The 26,128-nt window shown below is 40.1% G+C and overlaps 2 protein-coding genes across 4 annotated transcripts in view; one reads left to right on the plus strand and one right to left on the minus strand.

Moving 5' to 3' along the window:
• LOC113483319 (cytochrome P450 2J2-like) overlaps nt 1-26,128 on the minus strand; it is a 74,950-nt gene that overhangs the window by 25,582 nt on the left and 23,240 nt on the right. The gene's annotated exons all lie outside the window — the stretch shown is intronic.
• LOC113483317 (cytochrome P450 2J6-like) lies at nt 849-26,080 on the plus strand. Of its 3 annotated transcripts, XM_026854796.1 has the most exons (13): nt 849-934; nt 1,458-1,597; nt 6,485-6,630; nt 6,992-7,069; nt 11,612-11,725; nt 12,940-13,102; nt 14,191-14,340; nt 16,143-16,303; nt 18,781-18,957; nt 21,151-21,292; nt 23,738-23,925; nt 24,613-24,754; nt 25,425-26,080. In XM_026854796.1, exons 4-13 carry the CDS (start codon nt 7,046-7,048, stop codon nt 25,601-25,603), a joined length of 1,440 nt encoding a protein of 479 aa, XP_026710597.1. In that variant the 5' UTR covers nt 849-934; nt 1,458-1,597; nt 6,485-6,630; nt 6,992-7,045; the 3' UTR covers nt 25,604-26,080. The 3 variants fall into 3 exon arrangements, with proteins under 3 accessions (XP_026710597.1, XP_026710596.1, XP_026710598.1); XM_026854795.1 differs by lacking the exons at nt 849-934; nt 1,458-1,597; nt 6,485-6,630; nt 6,992-7,069 and having other exon boundaries at nt 11,555-11,725; XM_026854797.1 differs by lacking the exons at nt 849-934; nt 1,458-1,597; nt 6,485-6,630; nt 6,992-7,069; nt 24,613-24,754 and having other exon boundaries at nt 11,555-11,725; nt 25,425-25,515.

The following is a 26,128-nucleotide window of genomic DNA, read 5'->3' on the forward strand; positions in this document are numbered from 1 at the left end:
GGCAGTAATTCTGTAAACTGGAAGGACAGGTGCAATCTGTGAAAGTGGAAAAAAGAAAAGGAAATGCAGTAGATGAATAGAATTAATGTGAAAAGTGTTTTGTTTCTTTTCTGCTGCGATGTGATTTTATAATGGTGTAAGTGCAGGAATGTGAGTAGGTTTAGAACAATGAATAAACCGCAGGGAACCTGCATGGCTCAATGTTTCTACTTCATCAAGTTGTTTTGTGTATCGCACAGATGTGGTATGTTTCTTACCTATGAGGAAGGGTATCTGAGTAAAATCCCCATGCATTCATACCCTAGAGCAAGAGAATAAACCTGGGTTTGGATATTTCTATTTTGATTTAGCAGATGTGTCAAGGAAGTCAGCCCAGGTCTGGTTTTTTTTAACGATGAGATAGAAATGACATGTATGTTGGATAAACTGAGAACAGGGGCATGTTTTACATGAGTTCCCTACTACTGAAGTTCAGCCTAGCAAAGAACTGGGGTACAGAGGAACTTCGCTTATTCTTTGTACATCACAGAGGAAAATTTATAGCATAAAACTAAGAGAAATTCTACTCCAGGGAAAAATGGGATTAAGAAAAGCTTTAATGAATCATGGGATAGGCACTATCTCTTCAATGTAACGGTGAAGATGCAGTCATCAAAGGCTTTCATTTGCTTTTTCCACTACCCAAAAGCCTGTATTAGATTCAGATTTAGTTTGCTAATGTCAGTAATACCACATATCGAACATACCTCTTTTATAGGTGTATGAAATATTTCTCTGGCTTTCAAGCTATTTCCTAGCACCACTTAAACAGACTATGTCCGGCATAAATTTTGTGAAGACTCTATTAGCAAAGGAACTTGAAAGGCGCAAAAAAAAAGGAAAACAAGATGAAAATCAAGATTTTATTGATTACTATTTGGATGAGATAGATAAAGTGAGTATCTCTGAACTCTTCTTATGCTTCACTAACAACAAGGGATTTTAAGTGCTTTGTTGATTATTATAATGTCTAATACAAATTTAGAAGTAGACAACTTCACAGAAAAGCTTATAGGTAGATAAATTTAAAAAAGGCTGACATTAAGAGATGTCAGGAGAGGGATGAAGTAATAATGTAAGTAGATTTACAGGTAGGTTATCTGTAACCACAATAATAACAGATCTGCAAACGGTTAAAGTACAACTAGAAATGACTGTTACGAAGGGATTTGCAGCAGGAGTAGAAAGCTGAGAACATCATGGCTGATGAACAAAATGTGTATGTATGTGCATAGGATAAATTGACAAATGTACTGAAGAGTATTACAAAATGTCTTCATATTATTCAGAAAGGGGTTTTTTTTTAGCCCTTTATTTTTTTTTAATTTTGGATAGTATCAGTAAATATTTCTGTGATGCAAGGTGGTTTACTTCTTTTTCATGTGCCATAATTTGATTTATCCAAGTCATATCTGCAGACTAAAGGAGATGCTGATGCTACTTATGATGAAGACAACTTGATCCAGAGTATTTTTGACCTCTCTGGCAGGTACAGAAATTGCAGCCACCACTTTACATTGGTCATTGCTCTATATGGTGATTTATCCTGATATTCAAAGTAAGTACACCCACAACAGTTCTGTAAATTTTTAGAAATTATACATGTTCAAATAGTAGTAGAGCTCGTACAGAAGAAAGATACAGGTTGTCAGAGTAAATAAGGGAACAGAAGAGTCAGAGTGTGCAGCATAGAAAGGATCAAAAGATATACACATCACTTCAGAGGCCTTGTATTTGAGAGTCTAAGCTGGGTTCAGGCACAGCTGGAAGCTGTCAAGACAAAAATGGTGGAACAGGTAAGGAGAATGATCTCCCACTGTTGTTACCTATCAGCTCCTCAGAAGACCTAAAATCTGAGACTGGATTGCACATACTGGATTTTCACAACATGATCTTTCATCCTGTCAGGGTACATTAAAACAGTCTTAAGCTTCCTGATGCATAGGGTCAATCTAATTGCAGTGATAAAGGCTGTAGTATTAATGAGACCATTTCAGCTCAGAAATTAATGAGAAATTACCATTTCAACTCAGATTGTAAGTAAAAAAAAAAAAAAAGAAGAAAAAGTCCTTGAGAAAAATTAATTTGTGTAAGTGCTTCCCAAGGCAGGTAATTAGAGAATAGCAATTAGGCCATCTGTAGATGACAAGCAAAATCTATGTAGTTCTGACTGAAGAAAAATCCTTGATCAGTTACTAAACTGGTGTTCAATACACAATTAATATTTAATTTTCCAGTTGATTGCCTGCCTCTAAAGTTAATATTAATGAAAATGTTTTTATAAATTACCTCAGAGAAGTAGACTTAACAGACACCTAGATACTCTTATAGAAGGACTCTGTCTGCTGCCGTTATTTTTAAAGGATTACTTGAGTATACAACCCATAAACAACTTCCGTGTCAAATTCTGTTCAGGTCATCTGTATGGAAATTTGAAGGCATTCTTATTTTATAAAATATCTTTTTAATTTTGTTGGATGTCATTATTACTATAAAAAGCAATAGGGAAAAAAAAATTATGAGTATAGAGTTTACAAGCTTTAAAACCACTAAATATTCCTCCTTAGAGAAAGTCCAGAAGGAGTTGCATGCTCTTCTGGGTTGTTCCCATTTAATTTGCTATGAGGACAGAAAAAAGTCTCCCTATGCAAACGCTGTAATTCATGAGATCCAGCGATACAGTAATATAATCCTAACTGCACTTCCCAGACAGAGCGTGAAGGACACACGGCTGCTGGGATTTCCTCTTCCAAAGGTACGAATATGCTGCATCCTTGAATATCTGATGTCTGTGGCTGAAATAAACAGGTTCATTTCCAGCAATCTCAGGGCTGTCCCCTGTCAAAATGGTTTATCAGCTGGTGAACAGAGGCCATGTAAAAATAGAGAAAACATTTTACTGAAAAACTTGCAAATTTGAAATTATTTTCGTAACACCAGCTTTTAAATGCACTATCTTGCAAATGTTATAGTGAAACTAAAGTATTTTCAAGTTTTGTAACTAAAAGGTACACTGGGGATTGTTTCTAAATATTCTCCCATCACTGCTTCATTTTTCTGTTTAATTTTTGTTCCTGTTTTCTGAATCTGTTCAAAACAAATTTAGCATTGCAGAAATTATTGAGTAAGGAATAGGAAAATTGAACTGATACTCATCGTATTCTGTAACTCAAAAGCTGAATAAGTAATAAAAATACTTAGTGACAATAGAAAAAAATAAAAGCAACACATTTTAACAATATGAACTTTATAAAATCCTGACCATTTATTTTATTGAACTTATTGACAGCAAGTAATAATGGAAAGGGAGTTGCAACATTCTCAAAAGTTTAAAATTCTTATGAAACATTTTAAAGCTTGATCTAAGTTTTGGAAAAAAAAAAAAAAGACTATAAATTACGACTTTAGATTCTTTGCTCCTTTGTCATTATTTGCTTCTATGATGAATATGAACACTAAGACAGAACTGAAGCCACTGCTCCTCTTTTTTTTTTTTTTTCAGAGCACCATAATTTTATCAAACATGGACTCTGTTCTGTCTGAACCTGGAAAATGGGAGACACCTGATCAGTTCAACCCAGGCTACTTTTTGGATACAGATGGAAACTCCGTGAACAGAGAAGCATTCTTACCTTTTTCAATAGGTATGTGCACTGAACAGGGATTTATTTACTCCTCGTGATAACAAATTAAGATCCATGCATTCCCCAACATAACTGGGAATACATCTACAAATAGATATATATAAACACATTCCACTGTTTTTAAAGATTTTCAGGAAGAGAGATGTCCAGTTGTATGTGGAAAAGATTGGAAGAGAAGGAATGACACGTAGACAAGTTCCTCTTGGAAGACAGATTGTTTCTCTTGAAGAAGAGATCCAGTTACCAAAACAGTAGAAGCAAAATGCATAGTGCTAGGAAGACTGTAAGTGTAAACTGGTGATCATTTCTATGTCTTGCCACCTGTTGTAAATACAGATTAAAACTTTTGGTGGAAATAACAAGCAGCCTTTCAGTTCTGAATCATTAAATGACAAAGTGAGTTAAGAGAGAAGGACAAAGTCTGCAAAAAAGTAAAGAAACAAAACCCCAGGCAGGTTAAAAAGGAAGGTGTGATAGGAATCATTTGGCTGATTGCCTTTTCTGTCTTTTCACAGGGCACACTGTGTGTATGGGGGAGCTGCTGGCAAGGGTGGAGCTCTTTATTGTCTTTTCCACCCTGTTACAGGCATTCGCGTTCACCCTGCCAGGTGGTGTGAAAGAAGTCAGTACAAAGTTTGTTTTTGGGAGCACAATGAAGCCACCTCCCTACCGGCTCTGTGCCATTCCTCGGTAGGAAATGGTGCCCCACGTGTTCAGGGAAGATTTACTCTGCAAGATTATTTCTGCATGTGAATTCCTTTTTGCATGTTTTAAGATTTTTGCTTTCTTCTTGATTTGGTTAATCACTATCCTGAAAGGCGCTTTTCAGACAGTTGCATCCTGAGGCTTGTACCTACAAATCTTTTGTTCTTGTTTTCTGCTTGGAAAATCTTGGAAATTTCTCATGATGTGTAACAAATAAAGACATTAAGAAGAAGAGGAAGAATTAGAGTTGTGCCTTTTTTATTGCTATAAATTAGAAGTCTCGTGATTAAAGTTCTGTGCGTTCTTTCTCATAAGCCACAGCTGCATTTGTGGAGATAGGCTTAGAGGTCTTCCAGTCTGTCCCAGGATATTAGAGGGTGCAGGGGTTGAGAGAAGCTCTTGAGAGAAGCTTTATAGAGAGGCAAATTATATGATCTGAGATAACATTCCCTTCGACTGATCAGGTTTGTTGTTGGGCAACTTTGTCATTGACATCTGGCAAGACAGTTCAGGGTATTTCAGCCTTCCAGGTGACAACAGAGGAGCGGCTTTATGAGCCAGGCGTGGAGAGCTCTTCCTAATCCAGGCAGGGAGCAGGGACTGGAAGACAAATGACAACGGGGATCAGACACAAAGTGTTGATGAATTGTTCTTTTTTATGAGCCCACTTGTTGACAGCAACGTGGGAACATGTCTTTCATGACAGGTAGTCTTCTGGTGGTGTTTGCTTAAGATTCTCCAATAATTTATTCAGCTTCATGTCTTCTTTCATTTCTTTAGTGGATTCTTTATCACAGGTAGATGACTTCACATCGGTCAGCTTAAATCAGCACGCCACAACCAAGAGAAGATTTGGCACTATTGAAGAATCCTTGAAGTCCTTTCTGGACACGGTGCTTAAGGACTTGGCAAAAAATGGGTTATTTAACTTTTTTGCTAGTTTGGTTACAGAGAGTTAACATGGGATTTTTTTGAGAGCATTGGGAGTGTGTTCTTCCTGTGTGATGTACAAAGATACTGTATGCCAACATACGAAGGATTATTTTTATACACTGATATCTGATGGTGCCCTCTGTGGGACTGAAGTAAAGCTCTGTTTGTTTCGGGTACCTCTGCCTACCTTGTATTTCAAAGCACCTCAGTCTAAAGGGCAGAGATGTGTGAATTCAGTAATCTGCACAGGGTGAAACCTGGGTTGTCTGTATCTTCCCCTCCAGGATTACTTTTAGGGGATGGTCCAACCCTTTTTGCTGCTGTGGGCTGGATGGCAGCGTGTCCAGACAGGTTGGTGACTGGTGTGAAGCCCCCTCCATGCTGGAACTGCAAACATCCCCCTGGCAGTAGCTCCACACTGTGAGGGGGGTGTTTCATTCGTATCCACATGGATGGCAGGAGGAGAGGCAGTGACAGCAGCAGTGCTTTGCCTTTAGCACTGAAGTTAAAACTCGGTAGTCCTGAAGAATGCTGGCAGATAGCACTGAAGAAATGCTGCTGCTGGCTTCATTTAGTAATTATGAAGAAAATGGAGCCTAGGCAACCTCATAAATACATTTTCCATCAAATAAAGTATGCTGAATCCCATGCCTCAGATCTAAAACAACCCACAGTCATCTTCCTTTTCTAGTGTGAGAGAACCATATTCCAGGCTAGCTCCAGCTGCACCACTGGTTAACATGTCTACCAAGTTCAGAAACAAATAGGGGTTGAAGTTATCGAGTGTCAATAAACGAGATTTTTTTCCCAACTGTGCAACACCCTGGCTCCCTCCATAAACTCTGTCTCATCTTCTTCCCCACATTTGCCTCACTTCTCCAAAGTGTTCCATTCCCTTTACAGTCTGTACCATCTTTCCAAACTATCCCGTTTTCTCAGTTTTCCTACTTTTTTTGCTCTTTGTTTTGTTCTCTAGTCAAGGCTGACCCTGGACTATTCTTCCACCAGAAGATGTCATTCAGTTTCACAAGTTAGTAGAAAGAATAAGGTCAATCCCATTGTTCTAGAAGGACTGTTATAAGTGCCTAAAAATACAGTTTTGAGCCCACCCTCTAGGCAAGCTATTAGGGGTCATTTGAGAATTAATGAGATTTTCTTTTCAGATTCTTTTTAATGTGCCTTGGACTGAGCCTTAAGGATCTGAGCAGATTACAAAATATTCCTAGATAAACTGGAATGTAATCCTGCAGTGTCACCTACTATGAGATAAAAATGTATCTGCCTACTCTTAAATCTGTAGTAATCTGGGGTAAGTGTTCATACTTTCTAGGGAAAACCACACGTGCCAGATTAAATGCAAACATTTAAGAGCATTAAATTCAGCTTTGAACGTGCTTGCTATGCAAGCTGTGTGTAGTGGCTCCAAAGCAAGCTCTGCTCCCCTTTTAGAGGGGAGGGGAGAGAGTGCAGTACCACTGTTTGAGCTCTCTTCATCCCTTTTCTAGGGCTAAGGGACAAATCCTGGAAAGAAATAATCTGAACTACAGTCTTGGTCTTCCTGGGGGTGCTCCCTTTCGGTGCCACTTCGCTCCCGTTTTCTGGTGCCTGCTGAAGAGCAGCCAACTGAACTTACTACAAAAACCATGGTGGCTTTGTCTTTCTGCCTTCAGGAGCTGATGCTATTTGTAGAAGAGCACAGAGCAGAGAGGGACTAACAGCTTAAGATGACCACACGCTCTGCTTTTCCTGTAAGTAACGTGAGTTTCTGAGAGGGAGTGTAGTCCCCACCAAGCAAAATAAAAGGTGCAGGACTGGTGTGGCGTGGACACGTAAGAAATTACTGGCCATCCTATTCCCCACAGAAGAGAGAAGCTGTTAGCCGGGAATTCTCTTGCTGGTTGTAACCGCTGCCCGGAACGCTATGCAGGGCAACAGCGATTCTCGTCCTCCGTGCTTGCTTTTTCTCAGAATGGGGCTTGGTGAGCGTTTTCGCCCAGTTTGGCTGCATTTGGCTTCACTCTGTCACAAAGGCTGGTGTGAAATAAGCTTTCAGAGGGCCGCACACACTTTGCGTATGGTGTAGTGAATCCAGGCAGGGCTGAAGTACCTTGTCATAAATCCCAAACACAAATGAAATTGGCTCATATAATAATAAGATCTCTTCACTGTTTGCCTTTGGAGGGAGCTCTAGCCAATTTCTTTGAACTCAACTCTGAACTCAGCATAACTCTGAACTGATGCACAAAAGGGAGAGGAAGAACGTGTCTTTACCTTCTCTTGTCTCCTAATGTAGATGCTTGCAGGTTCAGTCCCTTCCTATTTAATGTGCTTTTTTACACCTGTGTTTTCAACTCCCCTGCATATTCCTCCATTTGTTTTCTTATACAATGTCCTCCACCTCCAAGTTTAAATTTGGATATTGTCCAGGCCCATGCTGTCTGCTCCTCCTTCTTATGCTTTCCTTACTGAAATATCTCCACCTATTCTTCTCCTCTCAACTCACTCCCTTCTGTTCTATGTAGATTTGGCAGGTGTTCTTCATTCTACTGTCTTCCATCTTCTTTCTGATTCGCCCTTGTATCCTCTTTCTGTTTTTATTCCCTTTCCTACACTATGCGATTGTTTGTCTTTCCCTATTTTATACAGTTTCTTAAATTACATGTATCGTAGCCATAGTTATGTTCCCTAACAGCATTGCTTTGTATGCGTTAAAATTAATAATGACAGTATATTGATAACGATAGTATGGATAATGACAGTATGGATTGCAGTCACTTTATCTCCACAACCAGACGATACAGGGGAATGTCATCGTTGAAGAAAGCATCCTGAGGCTTTATTGTCACTTAGAGCAGTAAGAAAATACTGTCTTGGAAAAGGAGTGGTTGTCAGAAAGCTTAAGAAAAAAAGACCGAGTGCGTGCCAGATTATCCCTTCCTCTCTCCGGTAGGTAATTGCAAATAGCCTCGTCAGCTATGTTCATTTTGTTGTGAAAATGTGTGTAGTTTTGGAGAACGTAATCACCATTTCTGCACAAGAAGCAAGAATTACTCAATCCTTGTTTCTTGGTTTTCTGATCCATGTTCCCAAGGATCTGCCACGTCCCTGGTGTTAGGTTGAGTCCCTGCAGCTGTTGTTTCATCATTTTAGGAAACCCGTGATGTTGGGAGGGTTTTGGTTGTATGCCGCAATGTCTGGATTCTGCTAAAAGACTTAAAAAAAAGTTTGCTACTTGGAAGTCATCACTTGTGGGATGCGTTATTGTGTTTAATCAGCATGGTTCAAGAAGCTGTGTCATCCTAGAGAAATATCTGGGAAAAATTAAGTGAACCCCAATGTCTCAGAGTTTCACACTTGAAAATCTGGCAGAAACAAAGATAGCCCTGGAGAAACTGGAGATCCAAGATGAATATTGGAATTTAAACTGAATCTTTAGTGCCTGCCATAGAAGTATAAGGTCAAAACACCTATATTCTATTTAAATCCTAGAGTGTTACCTGGTGGGGAGAAAGATGGGGATTTAATGTGGTTCCTCAGGAAGAGGGAGGTGCAGCTACAGAAGAGATACAGAGGAAGTCTAGCTGAGTGCAGAGAGAAGACTGGTCTGCGACCAACATGGAGGAAGGCAGAGGGACTGGTGATGTGATGCCGCTGGCCGCCTCATGCTGTGGTAGGGAATCCCTTCTAGGAGCTGGCTGGCCTGTAGACAAGTCTGTGGCTGCCATCTTGGGTGGGCAGCAAGGAGGCAACAGAGCTGTCACAAGCGAATGTTGCAGAAAGATCTGGGAAAAAAGCACCTGGACCGGTGCCTGGAGACAACCTGAGGGGAAGGCAGGCTGCTGGCTCGCAGGGAATGGTTTGCGCAACTGCGTCACGCAGCCCTTTGGAGGGAACCACACACCTCCTTACAGAGCGGCTTCCCACAATGGCTGCCTGGGCTGCTTCCTCATGCCCACTCCCTTTTCCAGCACAGCAGTGACTGCAAGTGCCAATCTGCTTTATTTTTGGTTCCATTTCCTACCTTTTTATTTTTTCCTGGCTGCTCCTGCCCCTGTGGTGTTCCCCCATTTTAGATGGGGAAGGAGGACGCGACTGCTGCCAGGGCAGGGCCTTGGCATCATGGAGGGAAGCAGAGGGCCAAAGTCTGGAAAAGACAGGAAATCTTCTTCCCTCAGGAAAACACCACTAGGAAAAAGGTTTCAAAGCCTCTTGAATTGGCCAGAGCATGAGAGGAGACATGGATCCCTGTATCAGAGGAAATAGTGAGCAGAAATGATGGCCAAGGAACAAGGCTGGTCTTAAGACTATGACGAAGGATATGGGTGTATCTGACAAGGGGTTGGAGGGTATCGGAATACCTGGATCTGTGAGAAATAACTGGTGGTGTGAAAACTCAAGCCTGCAAGGCTAAAGAAAGAAATGGAGAGATCCTGTTGTGAGGCTGCAGCCCTGGGGGCGGTGAATGCCCCAGGTCTTAACTTCTTTACTTCCCCATGGAAAGGGTCATTGGACAAAAATTACCTTTCCTTTTGAGAAAAATCATTTAGATAGAAAATTTTTCAGTATCTAAGAGGCCAGGGAAGCATACTACATTGATTCCAAATAAAAAAATCCGATAAATTGGTGAATTTAAAGTAGATTTTGTAAAATTACATTGGAAACAGGGCAAGTAAAACTTATCAGAGTTTCTTTCTAAAGACAATTTCTTTTTCTCTATTGAAGGAGACAGTTACATTAGAAATTATTGCCTTGAAAAACAAGCTTTTTATTGTAAACAAAGTTTTTGTAGGAACATGGAAACATCCCTCTCTTTGTCAATAAACATTGGTCAGTTATGCTTTAGCCGTAACGCGGTGCAGTGGGTGGAGGATAATTGAGTCGGACACCTGGAAAATGTGCGGGCAAACTCCAGGCTGTTCTTTCTGGGTAAGAGTGTTTCATGTTCCAGAGGCACAAATCCTGTGAAGCAGTTTATGTCCCAAAGACAGAGCGCCTGAAAGAAGCAGCTGATGCACGAGTCCCAGATTTTCAGATTAGTGAAAACTGATTTCTTTTACGAGAGTTTTGTTTTCAGGGGATGGGTGGTTTTTCACAGGGAAGGAATTATCCATTAGCATTTCAATCTAGGTCTGTAACACAGGGTTACAACTATCATCATTATGTGGTGCCCAGAATCCCTCTCACGTGGTTTTCATGGTCTGATTGCAGGCATGTAAACTCCCCTCATGCCAGGTTTATACTCCCTCTGTATGCTGAGGCTTGGAAAGAGCCTTGGCTGCAGACTCAAGTTACCAAGTATGGCACACACATGTCATGACTGGTTCTTGCCGGGGCCCTTAGTTCTGGTTGTAGATCAAGATTCCTAGGAGGTTTTTCCCAGTTTTTTTTTAATCTCTGTGTTCCATCCTAGATGTACTTTCTATATGCATTTGCTTTACTTCTCTGGCAAGCTTCCTGATGATTGCTCCAAATATCCTTTAGCGTATCCACCTTTATGTCAAGATTGAAAGGGGAAATTCAGAAGCAGTCAAAACCCTCAGTGAATTAGCTATTGCAAATAGGTTCGGGGGAAAAAAAAAAAAAGTGAGGTTATATATTAAACCAGTTATATTTTCAAGTCAATTTGGAAGCCTAGATTTTGCTTTTTGTATTAAGCATTAGAAACTCATTTATCTATCTTAAGATAAATGTGGGCTTTTAAGTTTTATCAGCCTTGCCATTACTGGATATACGTGTACATGGAATATATACAAAACATTTTAAAAACTCCAAGATTTAATATCCACTTATATTTGCATGCTTAATTTGTATGTATGGCTATTGCTTTTCTAAAAGCATTCATGAACTATTCTTAGAAGCACATACCATCCACAATTGTTTCAGAAAATTAGATGGAGAATTTACGTGTGGCTATGTGTATCCAAATTGCCTGGAAAATCTTTGCCCTGGTCTTTTAAGATACCATTCCCACAAATTCTGTCATCTAGATTTGATAAATATTCATCTGAATGCGAAGGAGGAGTGGAATATGCATCTATAAATATGCTTGAGCATGAGAATGTAATGAGTGGGACAAAAAGGGAGTGGTTGATAATAGAGAGGGAGGGTTAGGGGCGGGGAATAGTTATTTTATGAAAATGAAACTCTTGTGAAAAAACTGGTTGAGCAACCAGCCTTAATATCTTCAATAGCCTATTTTCAATAAAGACAAGCTGGTAAAAGCAGCCGTTAAAATGTTGACTATAAGTGAAGTGCTTATAGCCTTGGCTGTATTTCTTCTAATTATGCAGTTTTTTAAGTTGCAGCGAGTACGAAAACAGCTTCCTCCTGGACCAATCCCTCTCCCAGTTTTTGGGACCTTGATACAACTGAACTTTCAGTTTAATCGTGATCTTCTCATGAAGGTATTTATTTTCAAATACTCCTAATTGTTTAAAAGTCTTTGTAATTTCCCATTTCTGATGTTGAAAACATCCTCTCCCAAAACTACCTTAGGTAACATACTGTAACTGGTAAATAGCCACTGTGATACTGCATTTGGTTTGGTTTGGAACTGCTGGTTTGGTTGACAAAATAAGTAAAAGTTATTGCAGCATAAAGTAGTTTGCCAAGCTAAGAAAACTAGTATTGGAAGTTCTGAATGTGTGAAAATCATTCTGATGCTTAAACCCATCACCTTTAACGCTGAATTTGACAAACTAATGTGAAACTTGATAACCTTGCATCACCCCTTAACACTAAATTTGACAAATTCATGTGAAAATTGATATAATTTAAGATCAAATACCTCTAGGGAATAATATATCAGATTTGCAGTTAGGGAAAGGAAATACTATTAAAAAAAAGTTTACCTTCACAGCATGGATTGTCAGCTTTCTGAGCTTTTTGAGCACTGGCGCTCTCTTGCTTGGGGAAATAGACACCTAAGATGCACTTTATGTGTATAGGCTTGTTTGTATTGCCAGGATCTAAAAAACCCCCGTGAACCTTTTGTTACTTGTTTTTTGGACTTCTGTGCCCAAAGCCATCTCCATTCTACTGGCTCTCACAGGGTTCCAGGATCTCAGCAGACCACTCCAGTGACTTCTGTCAGTGATTTGGATGAGGCACACTGGTTATTCCAACCAAATGGCAGGTTTGGACAGGAAGTAAGGACACTGTGAGACACAACGACCGTACTCAAGATCCAGTACCTAAATATGCAAATATATTGGGACAAAGAAGACTGGTCCAGTCTCTACAAGCTAGTTACTTCTCTGACATTTCTGTGTTCCCTTTGCACCACTTTACCGGCACAAAGGATAGAAACCCTCTTGAAAGAAATTAATATATAGAAAATACCCTTTATCACATGAATCATTGTGAACTGAGCCTTGGTTTATATACAGTAATAAAAGCTATCTAACATGTCTTAGCATAGATCTGTGGCTCTGAAAAGCTAAAATGTTCAGTTGTTTCCAACAGTGAACGCTGGATAATTGTAATCTTGTGAGAAAGATGGAGAACGTCATTTCACCTTAGGGCTGGTCCTGTAATCAGTGTAAAAACAGGTTCATCTTGTTTGTTTGAAGTGTGTGGGATTTCATCTGTGCTTTCCTGGCTTCCCTCTCATCTATAGGTGGCAAAAATTCATGGCAACATATTCACCTTATGGTTTGGATGGGCCCCAGTGATCGTCCTGAATGGATATCAAGCAGTTAAGGATGGTATGACCACGTACCCTGAAGATGTTTCTGGGAGGCTAGTGTCTCCCTTCTTCAGAGCAATGGCCAAAGGAAAAGGTGAGGATTTCTTGCCATAAATATTGCACAGAAGCATCATCTTGGCAAACTGCAGGTCTTTCGTGGCTTGTAACCACTTCCAAAGGTAACACAGTAGCTGTGTTTGAGGAATGACTGACAGGTGAACTGCAACGGAGGAAGGGTGAAATAGCCTTTGGATAGTAGTAGGAGGAAAGGATGAACAAAAGGAAAAAGATTCATAATGCCTTGTGTGAAATATTCACTGGAGCAGATTCAGAGGTAGGTTGTGCCACAGAGAAGTGGAGAAGAGCAGGAAACAGCACGCTTCCTTGTCCTGGACTTGCTGCCTCCCAGCATTACATTTTCAACTGAAAAGTGACCTTGATAGTGAGATCTTCCTATTTCATTCCTTTTGTGAATATTTTCTTATTCCCACGGTTGCATCTAGAGGTTCAGTGTACTTCTGTTTCAACCATGCTGCACGTTTCATACTCCCCAACTGTACTGGAAATTCCCAAATTCCTGATTTTCATCAACACACACATTATGAAACAACCTTTATTTTATTTGAGACCTCAGCTTCTTTTTAAGGAAACTAAATTCCTTAAATTTTTCTAATTTGAATTTGTTTCAGTCATTGGTGATTCTTACACTACATTAAAGGTCCTGTTAATATATGTTTATTTCTTCTGAAGGTATTTGTCACAAAGCCCATGTACTGAACTCTTCTGCCCTGTGGACAGGAATTTTTCTCCCTGACTGGGGACAGTCAGAACTCTTTCCCCTTTTCCCTTCATGAGAATCATTATACTGGTCGAGTGAGCTCCAAGCATAGAATAGAGTGGGAGGCAAGCACTTCAGAGAATGTCTAGAGAAACAGCTGTCAAACTTTGAGATAGCTGGTTGTCTTGGATCAAGCGTAAACCTGCAAATCGTCTTATTACCCAGTTGGGTTTGTCCATTTTAGCCCTTCCCACATGCTTACATGCCACAGCTGTTCCTTTGTGTCTTTGTGGTCATAGGCAATGCAATAGTTTCATTATATTCTGTGATTTAGTAAATCTTTTAAGGTACTCTTTTTCTATAATAAATATTAGCATAACAAGCTCTTCCTTGAATGGATGCAGGGATTATGTTGGCAACTGGTCACACCTGGAAGCAGCAGAGAAGGTTTGCACTGAGGACTCTACGCAACCTTGGTCTTGGGAAAAGAGGTCTGGAGCATCGTGTTCAAGAAGAGGCTCACTACCTGGTAGCTTTCTTTGCAAGCATGAAAGGTACCTCTGCAATGAATACTGATTCATTTTTGTCATTAGGCTGATGTCTTTAATGAACTTCTCTGAACTGCTCTAAGTTCAGGGGCAGCTTTTGTTCCACAAGATAGTGTGCAGTGTCTTAGAATGTCTATGTGGAATGGGCTGAAAATGCAAAGACTCCTATCCTGTGTTCTCAAATGCAGTGGGAGACTATTCTTTTTCAAAGTTATTTACAAAACTACTAAAATTGGGAAGCAAAACTGGAGCTTATTTATTATTTATATCGTAGAATGCTTAAAGTGGAAAGGGATCTCTGAAAAGAGTCTGGTCTAACGCCTTCTCAAAGACAGGTCAATCAGAGCACATTTTTTAGGGCTCAGTCCAGTTGGCTTTTAAATATCTGCAAGAATGGAGACTTCACCACCGCTCTGGGTAACCTGTTTCAGTGTTCAATCAGCCCTACAGTAAAAAAGTTTCTTATATTTAGGCAGAATTTAATTTATTTCAGTTTTTGCCCATTGCCTCACTTGATACCTCTGAGAAAAGCCTATAGCTCCATGTTCTTTATTCCACTCCATCAGGTATTTATACATATTTAACACACTTCCCTGGGCCTTTTCTTCTCCAGCCTAAACAGTCCCAAGTCTGTCAGCCTCTCTTATGTCAGATGCTTAAATCCCTTGCTCAACTTGTTCCAGTATGTTGATGTCTCTCTTATACTGGGGAGACCAGAACTGGACCCAGCACTCCAGATGGGTCTCAGCAGTGCTGGTTGGAGGGGAAGGATCACCTCCCTTGCCCTGCTGGCAATACCCTTCCTAATGCAGCCCAGGATGCTCTTGACCTTACTTGACTCAAGAGCACATTGCTGGCTCATACATGGTGCTTGTGCATAAAGATATAGACACATTATCCGATGAATTAATTCTTATAACACTATTTGCATGCACTCTGTAAAGCAGTGACTTGTCTTCATTACAGCATTTTACTTTGATCAATCTAGTTAGGAGCATGTGGGTTGTATTTCCCAATACTGATCATTATGCAAAGGTACAGTAAATCAGGACATGCTGTGGCTAGCATTGTATCAGTTACAAGTAATTAAATCTAGTCCAATCCCATGGTTTAAGAACTAGGAGAGATTGAGATGTGACCATGTCTGCAGGAAAGGAAGGGGCAGAACAATAAATTGCAATCAGAATTGTGCACTAGGTGTTGAACAGTTGCATCAGTACATACATAAATATAGCTGTTTATAGTCATTTATTCTGGAGTCAGAAAATAGCTTTTTTGAGATTAGTTTTTCAAGTAATTGCTTTAAAATTAGTTTTTATTTTGTTGACACGATTGAAAGGAGTTTATGACATTTTATCTTACTGGAGGTTGTACATCTCTAGCAAGGTCAGACAAAACATAGTAGCCTTGCATGTATTTATGTTCTTGCTGAGTAAAGCTGCCTCTCTTACAGTTCTCCCCTCAGATTCCCTTTGACCACAATGTTTTCGGTCCTTCCCATGCTTGAGAGACCTATTTTGAATTTGACAGACAGCAAACTTGCATATAATTCTTTTTTTCTTACCTTTAAATTTTCTCTATTATATAATGAAATATTTTACACATTTGGTGCTTCTTTAGGGTGCCACGCATTCCTAGGACTATGGGATTGTTGAGAGAATCAGTTTGACATTACGATTTTGCAAGCAGATTGTTGCTTCTCTGTGAAATGCAGTGTTATCCTGAAAATTCTTGTGGTAACCTATTCTCTCATTTCCCTAAAGCTGAATAGGTGACATTAACAGTGACATTTATTATTATGGTTGCAGGGAAACCCCTGGATCCTTCTTTCCCTCTTGTTCATTCTGTCTCAAATGTAATTTGTGCTGTTGTTTTTGGACATCGCTTCTCCAGAGAGGATGAATCCTTCCATGAACTGATTAGAGCAACAGAGCACCTATTCAAATTTGGAGGCAGCTTTATTCATCATGTAAGTAAATGATCTGTTGTCTTTTTCTGAATAAGACAGAAGGTGAGAAATGAAGATTCAAGAGGTAGCTGCTAGGTAAAAGTTTTCAGATGGGTGAGTGATATCCTATGCAGCTTTACTGGGCAGTGCGAAGTGTGATGGTAATGTTCTACATACCAGCCTTGGCCATTTGTGTTCCTTGTCCTCTGTTTGAGTACTGTGGTAGGGTAGTTTGCTCCTAAATCTTTGCAGCAAGGCACAAGCTGATGGACTGCTCCTGGTCATGTTTGTTCCTTGGTTTCTCAGCTGCCATGCACAGAAGACTCCTGCCTTGGACATCATGATTGTTAAATACCAAATGTCAGGCATAAAAGTGGGACTCACATGCCAAGTTTAGACACTGTTTTATATGCAGTCAGCAGACAGAATAATGATTCAAATACCTAAGTGTTTTGTCTGTGGCTACTTATCTCCATTTCCTCTATAAGAAGTGGAGACTTGAGGACTCCCTAGAGAAATTCCACTCCTTCACTCTGAGTGAGGAGCAGCTCTAGACTCAGGCAGCAGCAGATGGGAAATGCTAAGCCAGCAAATACACCTGTAAAGCTTGGCAATCAAAATGATCATCACTCTTCTGAGAGTCAAGGACTTACCCAACACAAGAAGAGGCCTGCTTTGCACAGAAGTGTATTCAGAGTTGCCCAGGAGTTCTGGTTCCACTTCTGAAGTCCCATATGTCTTATGCAGTAGCTCCTTAATGTAAAACACATAAGCAATCCCTGTAATAGAGAGATTTTACCCCCACATCCCATGGAGCATTCTTATCACTGAGCTATGACCAGGTTTCCTTTTGCTTAGCCTAGCTTTGGACCTGCAGAGTTGCATGTAGTGGTGGCAGGTGAGACCTGCTTTTGGCATAGAGAACATAGCTCCTTTTCTTCTCTCCTTCCCGTCCTAGCTTTGCTTTAATCTAATGAATAAGATCCTGTCGTGGGAAATAAGAACAGGGGTTCAAACTGTTCCAGATGGAGGGCTGCAGTCTCCTCACTTCCTGGGTCCAAAGAGTGCTCAGTATTATGTAAAAAGTGGACATTGTTGTGTCCACATCCCCATTTCTTAACTGGATTCCATGGTGTCAGGTACTGAACAGGAGAATGCTGTTCTGAACTCCAGAAATGAAGGAGGAGTTTTGGCAGGACTGGTAGCCAGGAAGGTGGATGGACTCAGCTGCTGTCTTGAACATTGACAGCTAAATTCTGCTTACAGTTAGGGTGCCATAGTAGCTGGAAAGTGCATTCATTGAGAGTAGGAATGCGTGTAATCTGGGCACCTGTACATGATTAGCCAGATCGCAGTTGTATGTAAGGCTTCTGAACAGATTTTGAAAGAAAAAAAATACCAGAAATGAAACTGAACAAAAAGGACATGAAGTTCTATGTGAATTTACCAAGGGCTGGACTACTCCCTTTCTGTGATAAGACAATAATTAACTGATAATTGGATGTCTGACAATAAGAACTGATTTTCCAAAAAAACAGAAGTACATACTATCCAATTCAGCCAGACTCCAGTGACCACCTAGTAATGTGCTTTTTGTGGTATAATTAGGAGCGTACAAGAAGAGCTCAGCAAAATGATGACTGAGAAAGGATAGACCTTAGGCTGATAAATAAGTCACGGGATTATGTTTCAAGCAAAAAAAAAGAGCTATTAAGAGAAAATACACTGCAGATACAAGAACAACGTATACAAATTACCCAGGCATAAATATAGGCTGAAAATCAGAATGAACTTTCTAGCTATCAGAATAGGTAGAAACCAGTTATTTTTAGGCCAGATTTTCCCAAGCAGTAAAACAGAAGGATAAAATTAATCTGATTGTGTCAGCTAACCCCTTCTTTTCTAGTGGAGAGCACTCAAAACTGTCAGGTAGCTGTTTCTCAGCTTTTCTGAGTTTCAGATATTTCAAGATTTACTGGGGACCCTTGAAAGCTCGATCAGTAGAGAGCGCTGTGGGGGATTACGGAGGCCGTAGAGCAGCCGCTGGTAGCCGGCCCTTGCTGGGGGTTCTATCCAAGGCTTTTGCACGTCCTGCTGAGGACAGTTTGCAAGGGCTTTGCTTCTTCCTTCCTGGTGTTCTCCACTGGAGGGCAGGGTCTCACTTTTTAAGCGACTGAACATAGCTCATTGTGATAGAATACGTGACCTGAATAACTGAATAAATGAATACCGTTCATTCTAATTATACTTATTCTAATTTGGCTTGTGGTTGAGCTGAAAGCCTGTGAAACTCCGAATCTTACCGTCAACACAGCTAGAAATTATATATTGTACTGTTTTGCAATGTGAAAATAGAATCATAGTCTTTGTCAGAATAATTTACTAATGATGCCAAAAACACATGCTAACATGGATATTACCTTCTTTTTTTAGTAGGCCTAAAATGCATTTTCTAGTGACAGAAACTTTGTGGTATCACTTGTGTGTCACTCCCACAGCTGTACGAAATCTTCCCCTGGCTGATGTGCCGTCTCCCTGGCCCTCATAAGAAAGCTTTGTCTTGCTATGAGGTCCTGAGCTCTTTTACAAGGAGAGAGATCAGAATGCACACAGAGCATGGGATACCAGATGAACCCCAGGATTTCATTGACTTTTACCTGGCTCACATTGAAAAGGTAAGTATTTATTCTGCCTGATCATACATTCATGGGGAATAAGGTGAAATAGACCATTAAATCATCCGGTCTGAGCCCTTCTATCACAATCTCTTACCTTTCATACAAATCCTAATGTGAATCCAGTAACCAGGGACTTGCTAAATCCTTTCTAATTATTGATATGCCACAGCACCTTGCAATCCTTTCATTAAAGGGCAGGTTAATATGCTGCATTTTTTGTCATTAGCACAAATTACAGAATTATTTCAGGCCTCCAGGAAAGAATACTGAATTTCTAAGTGGACCATAAGACACCTGGGAAGGTCTTGAGGAGACAAGAGTGTGATGTTCTGGATAGGATATTTGGCTGGTAAGGGTTTGTTAAGAGATACAGCTGCAAGAGGACAGTTGGATTTTGAGAGCATTTTGTGAGGAAATAATCTGGGAGTCAGTGGAGTTTCAGACAAGGCTGAACAAGAGGACAGTGCCAGGGTCAATGAAGTTTCAAGCAAACAAAGGGAACTGTGAAAATAAGGGCATTTGGGGCAGGCAGGCATAGTAGAGGTAGGTGGGAATCCGTAGGGTTTTGAAAGGCTGTAGCAGGCTTGCATAAACTGTGAGTGGGGACACATAGCTCCCTTTTCTAGACCTTACCAAGATCAATTTTAATTTGTCTGAATCTCTTGGGAGATGGATTCCCTTCCTAATCCCTCAACCAGCAGCTGCCCTTCCCCTCTGTGACTCCTTCTACCTCCATTTAATCACCCTTTCTCCTTGTCTCCACTGCAGTAAGCAATATTCCTGTCCTGTTCTGCTTTGGTAGGAAGAAAAAGGAGAAAGGGGAGGAGGTGGCAAGATGACACTGGTGTCATGGGGGGGTGACAAGGCAAGAGTGGCTCAGAGACCCAAATGAGATATCCACACTGCAGAGACAAGCATCCAGAACAGAATGGCTGTTAGCTGTTTCTGTCAGTCAGCTCTTCCGTCTTTTAGCATGTGTCTCATGAATACTTTGTACTGCTTGACTTTTTTATTATTACGGGGAATGAAAGGAACTATCTTGTGGAACTCCAAGTATAATGCAACTGTGAAACTGTCATTATCATCCAAGCTGGTGATTCTATCCAAAAATCAGATCAGATGTCCTTGCCAAGATCGTTTTTCTATATTATAATAAACAGCATTAATTTGTATTTCTGGCTAGTAATTCTTTATTAATTGATTCCTATATCAGCTGCTATATTTTTATATTCCGGGTGGATGTCAGCCTAACTGGCTTCTAGTTCCTTGGATTTTCTTGTTTAAAATTTTTTAATACTGGTGCAATACTAACGTATCTGGTCTTCCAAAGTGTTTAACTGCTTCTAAAGTCTTTCACTGCTGTTCTAAGATTTATGAGACCTGAACATCAGTGGACCAGAAATTGATTCAGCAAGCTGTTCTGGGACTCTGCTGGGTGGAAATCATCCCAGTTTGTTTATGAAAATAATTGAACTGTCTCTAATAGATATGCATAGGCAATATAAAAATATGAGATGATATTACAACAGTGAAAAACATCCTTCCCACTTTCCAGTTGTCCTACTGGCATAATCTGAGCATAACCTCCCTAAATTTAGACAATGAATTTTCCCGAACCATAACGATATTTTTTCATGATTTCCTCACACTTCTAACATGTCCTCACACTTCTAACTGAAAACTGCAAAACCTCAGAACAGCTGTACGTGAGTCATTGTGGCCTTGTAGTGGAGAAGCAGCCTGAACATTACAGGTTAAGAACTTTTGACAGACCAGTGTTCTGCCCCAGCCCTGGTCACTGTATTCCTTGGTAGAAAAACTAAGTGATGGAATATGACTGGAGGTGACAAGAATGACATGTTGGTACACATCTTCAGAGGAACGTTTACTTATGAAATGTTCTAAATCTACCACTGTTGGCACAATTAAGCCAACAATCCTTTTCTGTGGAGAACACGTGATTTAGTTTCATAATTAAGAGTGGAGTGAACATGCCTTGTCCATTTGTGAAATGTTAGTTTTTCATATTGATAATCATCTTCAGTGTCTAATATTCTCCATCAGTCTCTTTGTATTGTAACACAGGCAGAACACACTACAGCTTGGAGCCAGTGATAAAATTACACTTAAAGCTATTCTGATTTTCCTAACTTTCATGTATAAACCTCTACTTCATCTTCTCATTTGCAGTCCAGAGATGAACCCAGGTCTACGTACAATGAAGACAACATGGTTTATTCTATAAATGACCTTTTCTTGGGTGGATCAGAGACAACAAGCACTACTTTGAACTGGGGCCTGCTCTATATGGTGGCAAATCCAGATGTCCAGGGTGAGTGGATAAGCACGTCACAAGTACCTGATGCAACAGAACAGCCAAGGCATAACATTTTCATGGATCAGAGATTATGCCTAGATACTGGTATATGACTAGTGGCTCATGGACCTTTTTGTACCGGTGTATCTGCACTGGGCAGCACTGGTAGATCCAGAGTATCTGTAACAAGCTCTTAAAGCAGTCACAAGCATAAGGCAGTTCCCAGTCAACAGTATGGGAAGTGTGTGTATATATATATGTACACACATCTATACACATATATATGTGTGTATATATGTATAAGTGTGTGTATATATATATATATATGAAGCTGTGGCTGATTGAGATGGAGGGGTTGAGGTCTTTGGGAACAGATTGTGGTAGGGTAGTCAATGGAGTAAGAGGACTGGAGCTGCTGTTTGGGAAGCCAGAGGGTTTGCACACATAAACCTTAGAGGAACAGTGGCCACTGCTGCAGCCATTGGTGAGGTGCTGATGGTACTTCAAGAAACTGAGTTGGGTTCTGTCTTAGCTGTAAACATGACCAATGGCTGAAAATAATTAAACAGAAACTAATGTGTGATAGTAGGAATGTCACTCCTTGGAAACTTACCTTCAGTTCTGCTTTGTATTGGCGGGGTATCAGTGCTGAGGGCTAGAGGGAGTCTTGCTCTTCCTTGTGCTCTGTGGGTCACAGAAGTAGTAAAGATAAGCACCTAAAGGTCAACTGGCAACTTTGACTTTATTTTTGTCCATCAGTCCATTTATGATCCCAAGTATCAGGTTGTCTATTTAATTGTGTTTAAATTAACTCTGTGGTGTATTTGAGTTTCATGCAACAGAAATTATTCCAGTCGGGAGGGGAATTTGATGGCTCATCTGATATGTCAATGTATATTTAAGAAGTTTAAGTCTAGATTTTAAATAACCATCAATCACTTTCATAGAGCACTAAAGGAAAACCAAAGAAAGAATGTTCTCTTATGCTGGATAATAGAAACTTCATTATTAGATAGCAGAATATGTACAAATACCCAGAGGACAACAGGATTTTAAATGGAGGAAAAAGATGAAGATATGAAAAAATTGCTGCACTTGTAGCAGTCAGACATGGTGGTCTACTCAATGTTGTGTTATTGCATGTTTATTATCACGTAATGTAATTAAGGTTATGAAAGTGCTGACTCACCAGAATAATTTTATTTGTCTAAATGTAATACCTTGCACACACTTGGGAAAGCAGGGTGTGTGCAGAATGATCCTTCCTGAGTTTCTTGAGTCATACATTGCATCTAGACTCTCGTGATGAATTGACACCAGTACATCTGTCCTCATTTAATTGGTGGCTTCTTCTTGAACCTGTTCATACTTTTGCCTGTGTTAACACCCAGTGACAATGTTTTGCAGTTCCATAAAGCACCATATGGAAAAGTCTGGCCTTTTGCCTAATCTCTGACTTGAGCTCTCCTTGTTCTCTGAACTACTGGAACAGACATGCATAGTTATACTGACGCAGTGGCTGATTGCTTCAAGCTATATTGATCCTGAAGTAGTTGTGCTTGATTTTGCAAGCTAGTTCTTCATAGAAATAAGTTTACTTAAAAATCTTTTTGGATATACATTTAAAATTCTGTAAGGTGCTTAAATCTCTGCTGTCAGGGCCTACCTAACATGGTTGTGTGAAGGACTGCTGGCAGTCACTGAGCAGGCTTCTTGTGAATGAGCACAAACTGATCAATGCAGAATGGGCTTCCCTGCATCTTAGTGTTGCTTCATAGGGCCTGGAAAAAGAAAAAATAATTTGTAAAAATCTAAAGCATTTTTATTATGTATGTACTTCCTTTCTTGAAGTTCACAAAACAAACTTTATACTTTTGTTGTTAAATTATAAATAATTTAAATAATGCTATTCTTGATCAGAATCAGGCACCAAGGAGCAGATTATCTCTTTTTTTTTTTTTTTTCTTTAAAGGTAGTTGGACATTGTTTTAGTTGGCATTGCTTCACTTAACAGACGTCCTACATAAGAATCATTTCCTTTTAATGGGAATTAGGCTTTTAAGGCCCAGATTCACCTGTGTTAAATGCCAGAGAGCTGTGAGCTTAGTGGTTCTAACCGGCTGTAGGTGTGTGAGGCACCTAGCAAAAAGAAAACATGAAGATAAATCAGTTATCTCTTGCATTTAAGTGTTAGTAAGGCAACTCTTTAAGAGTTTTAAATTTTTGAGCAACAAATGTATTGCCTTAATCTACAGTCAAATTACTTCAGACTCAGAAGTAGAGCTCCCATATGTTTAAGCTATTGGAACACTGTCACTTTTCTTTATAAAAGTTACTTACATTTTTACATTAATTTTGTGGCTGTCCTAATAGTTCTAAATGGGAAATGCCTTTGAAAATGGAATTAGTGAAAATACTTGATATATTTTTCCACCTGAAATGGTGAATATTTCTCCACAGAGAAAGTGCAGAGGGAGCTGGATGCAGTTCTGAGTCCTTCCCAGTTAATCTGCTACGAGGATCGGAAAGATCTGCCTTACACAAACGCTGTGGTTCATGAGGTTCAGCGCTTCAGCAATATTATCTCAGTTGGCATGCCCAGAGTGTGTGTGAGGAACACTACGTTGCTTGGCTTTCCCCTCAAAAAGGTACAGACACAGCTTCTCAGTTGCTATAGACCTTTCCTGCATCAGTAGAGCAAGGTGTGATTAAAATCTTTTTGTGCCAGGGTCTTCTCCTCAACAGCAGTGGGGTTGGATACCTCTGAGTCATAGCCCAGGGAACAAGGACAAGAAAGCATCCACCAGGCTGAGTTGAGTGACACAGCTTTTGGGAGAGAGTTATCAGTAGTGAAAGATGCCCCTGGATGGAACAGGTGATTTTAGCGAGTGTTTCTACAAGCCAATGAAGACAAAACCTTAGAGGTTGATACAGAAGGGTACTGTGATTGATTTGTGCTCATAAGGCATTGGAAAGATTTCTGACTGAATTTTTGCCTGCCAAAAGTCTGTGACAGATCCGGAGAAAAGCATGAAGGTTTGCAACCTTTGTCAAAGAGACTAAATCACAGAAACTTCTTATCTCAGGAGTGAAAGTAGTTTATTACAAATAAAGTTGTTAGTTTCTATTGACACAGCCACCTCCACAGTCAGGCTTGAACTGATGTTCTGAAACAAAACCACTTCATGTTCCTCACAGTTCTTACTGGGGAAATGAGCCTACCAGCACACACCACTGAACTCTGGAAGCAAACTGACCCTGGTCTCACCTACCTGGTTCTGACTGCTGAGGGAGGATGGACAGCCAGAACCGAGTGAATGTTTTTCTCCTTTCAGGGCACCATAGTTCTTCCAAATATTGCTTCATCTTTGTATGACCCAGAGCACTGGGAAACACCTCGACAGTTTAACCCTGGTCACTTCTTGGATAAGGATGGAAACTTTGTGAGCCAAGAAGCCTTTCTGCCATTCTCAGTAGGTAAATGGACTGACAGCACAAACATTAATGGTTTGCTTTGGGACTGTACAAATAAGATGTCTATTAAAAATCTATTGGTCATTTATTTTAATCCTCTTTGTGGAAAACAGTGGTAAAATCAACACGATTATTTCCAGTAACATTTCCCAATCCAACTATAAACATTTGTTCTATTGAACAAATACTAACATGGAAAATCAGAGATATCCTGACAAATGTATACATCCAACTCTATTTTTGGAAGGAAATTCTCTCCTAATGATCATGGTTATTGATTTGGAGCATACATTTCAACACCAGACATACATTTGGAAAGTACTTGCAAGTGGCTGTGCTGATGCTTTATGCATACAAAACTGGAGTATGACATCTCCCAGGAAGAACAAGTACTTATTCTTCATTTACATGATTGGACAAATTTCTTTAAAGTTGTCATTCAAATGAAGATGAGTTTTTTGAGGTAACTGAAGCGAAACTTGGAGCAGAGGATTGCACATTGATCTATAGCTGCAGATAGGATTCTTTAAAGGAAGAATCACATGAAGTTTTGTGCCACCGATTGCATTAAGTCCTAAAGAAATTCTGGACTCAGCAAAAATACCTTTCCTTTGTGTGAGGATGAAGAGGTCAGGGTAACTTACTCACTGTCCTTCCCCTCTTCCTTCTGCAGGGCACCGTGTGTGTTTGGGGGAGCACCTAGCGAGGACCGAGCTCTTTATTTTCTTTGCCAGTCTGCTTCGGGCATTCACCTTCCGCCTGCCTGAGGGAGTGACGCAGATCAACACAGAGCCCATTTTGGGGGGTACGCTGCAGCCCCACCCGTACAGGGTTTGTGCCATTCCACGCTAGGGTGGATGTGTGCAGTATGTCACAGCCCATCTATTAAGCAATCTTATTTACTTTTGTGAATGTGTGTCTTGAGACCATATAACATTGTTTGCCTTGGATATGAATTTCTGTTCCAAAAGCCACCTTTTGTCTATAGCAGGTAATTTTGTTCAGACCCTGTTACCTGCTCTTGAAGGTGATTTTTTTTGGGGGGGGGTAAAAGTTCTTTTGGTCTGGAACACACCATCATTCTCAGCCATAAAGGTATCGTGGTGTTGCTGTCTGGCCTGTCAGATTTAAATCTGGTACACTGGTGAGAAAACGACAAAATAGACTGGCAGACTTCAAAAATTAATTCATTATCTTGGAGTTATCCTGTTTTCAAAAGCAATGGAGTTTGGAAAAACACACCTGGAAAATTCTGCCTCTTTATATTACTGTCATCATTCATAACATTTCAGTCAACTTTTGTTGATGGTGACTAATAAAAGATATGAAGGAAAAATTAGCAATTGGTTTTATTTATGGATGACTTACAGTTCACTG

The sequence above is a fragment of the Athene cunicularia genome (assembly GCF_003259725.1).
Source record: "Athene cunicularia isolate RWA chromosome 9 unlocalized genomic scaffold, athCun1 chr9_part1, whole genome shotgun sequence".
Taxonomy (NCBI): Eukaryota; Metazoa; Chordata; class Aves; order Strigiformes; family Strigidae; genus Athene; species Athene cunicularia.

Coding starts and splice junctions, on each gene's coding strand:
- LOC113483317 (XM_026854795.1), top strand. CDS start 11,555: ATGTTGACTATAAGTGAAGTGCTTATAGCCTTGGCTGTATTTCTTCTA. Junction 18,958..21,150: donor ACCTGGCTCACATTGAAAAG/GTAAGTATTTAT, acceptor TCTCATTTGCAG/TCCAGAGATGAACCCAGGTC. Junction 24,755..25,424: donor CTTTCTGCCATTCTCAGTAG/GTAAATGGACTG, acceptor TTCCTTCTGCAG/GGCACCGTGTGTGTTTGGGG.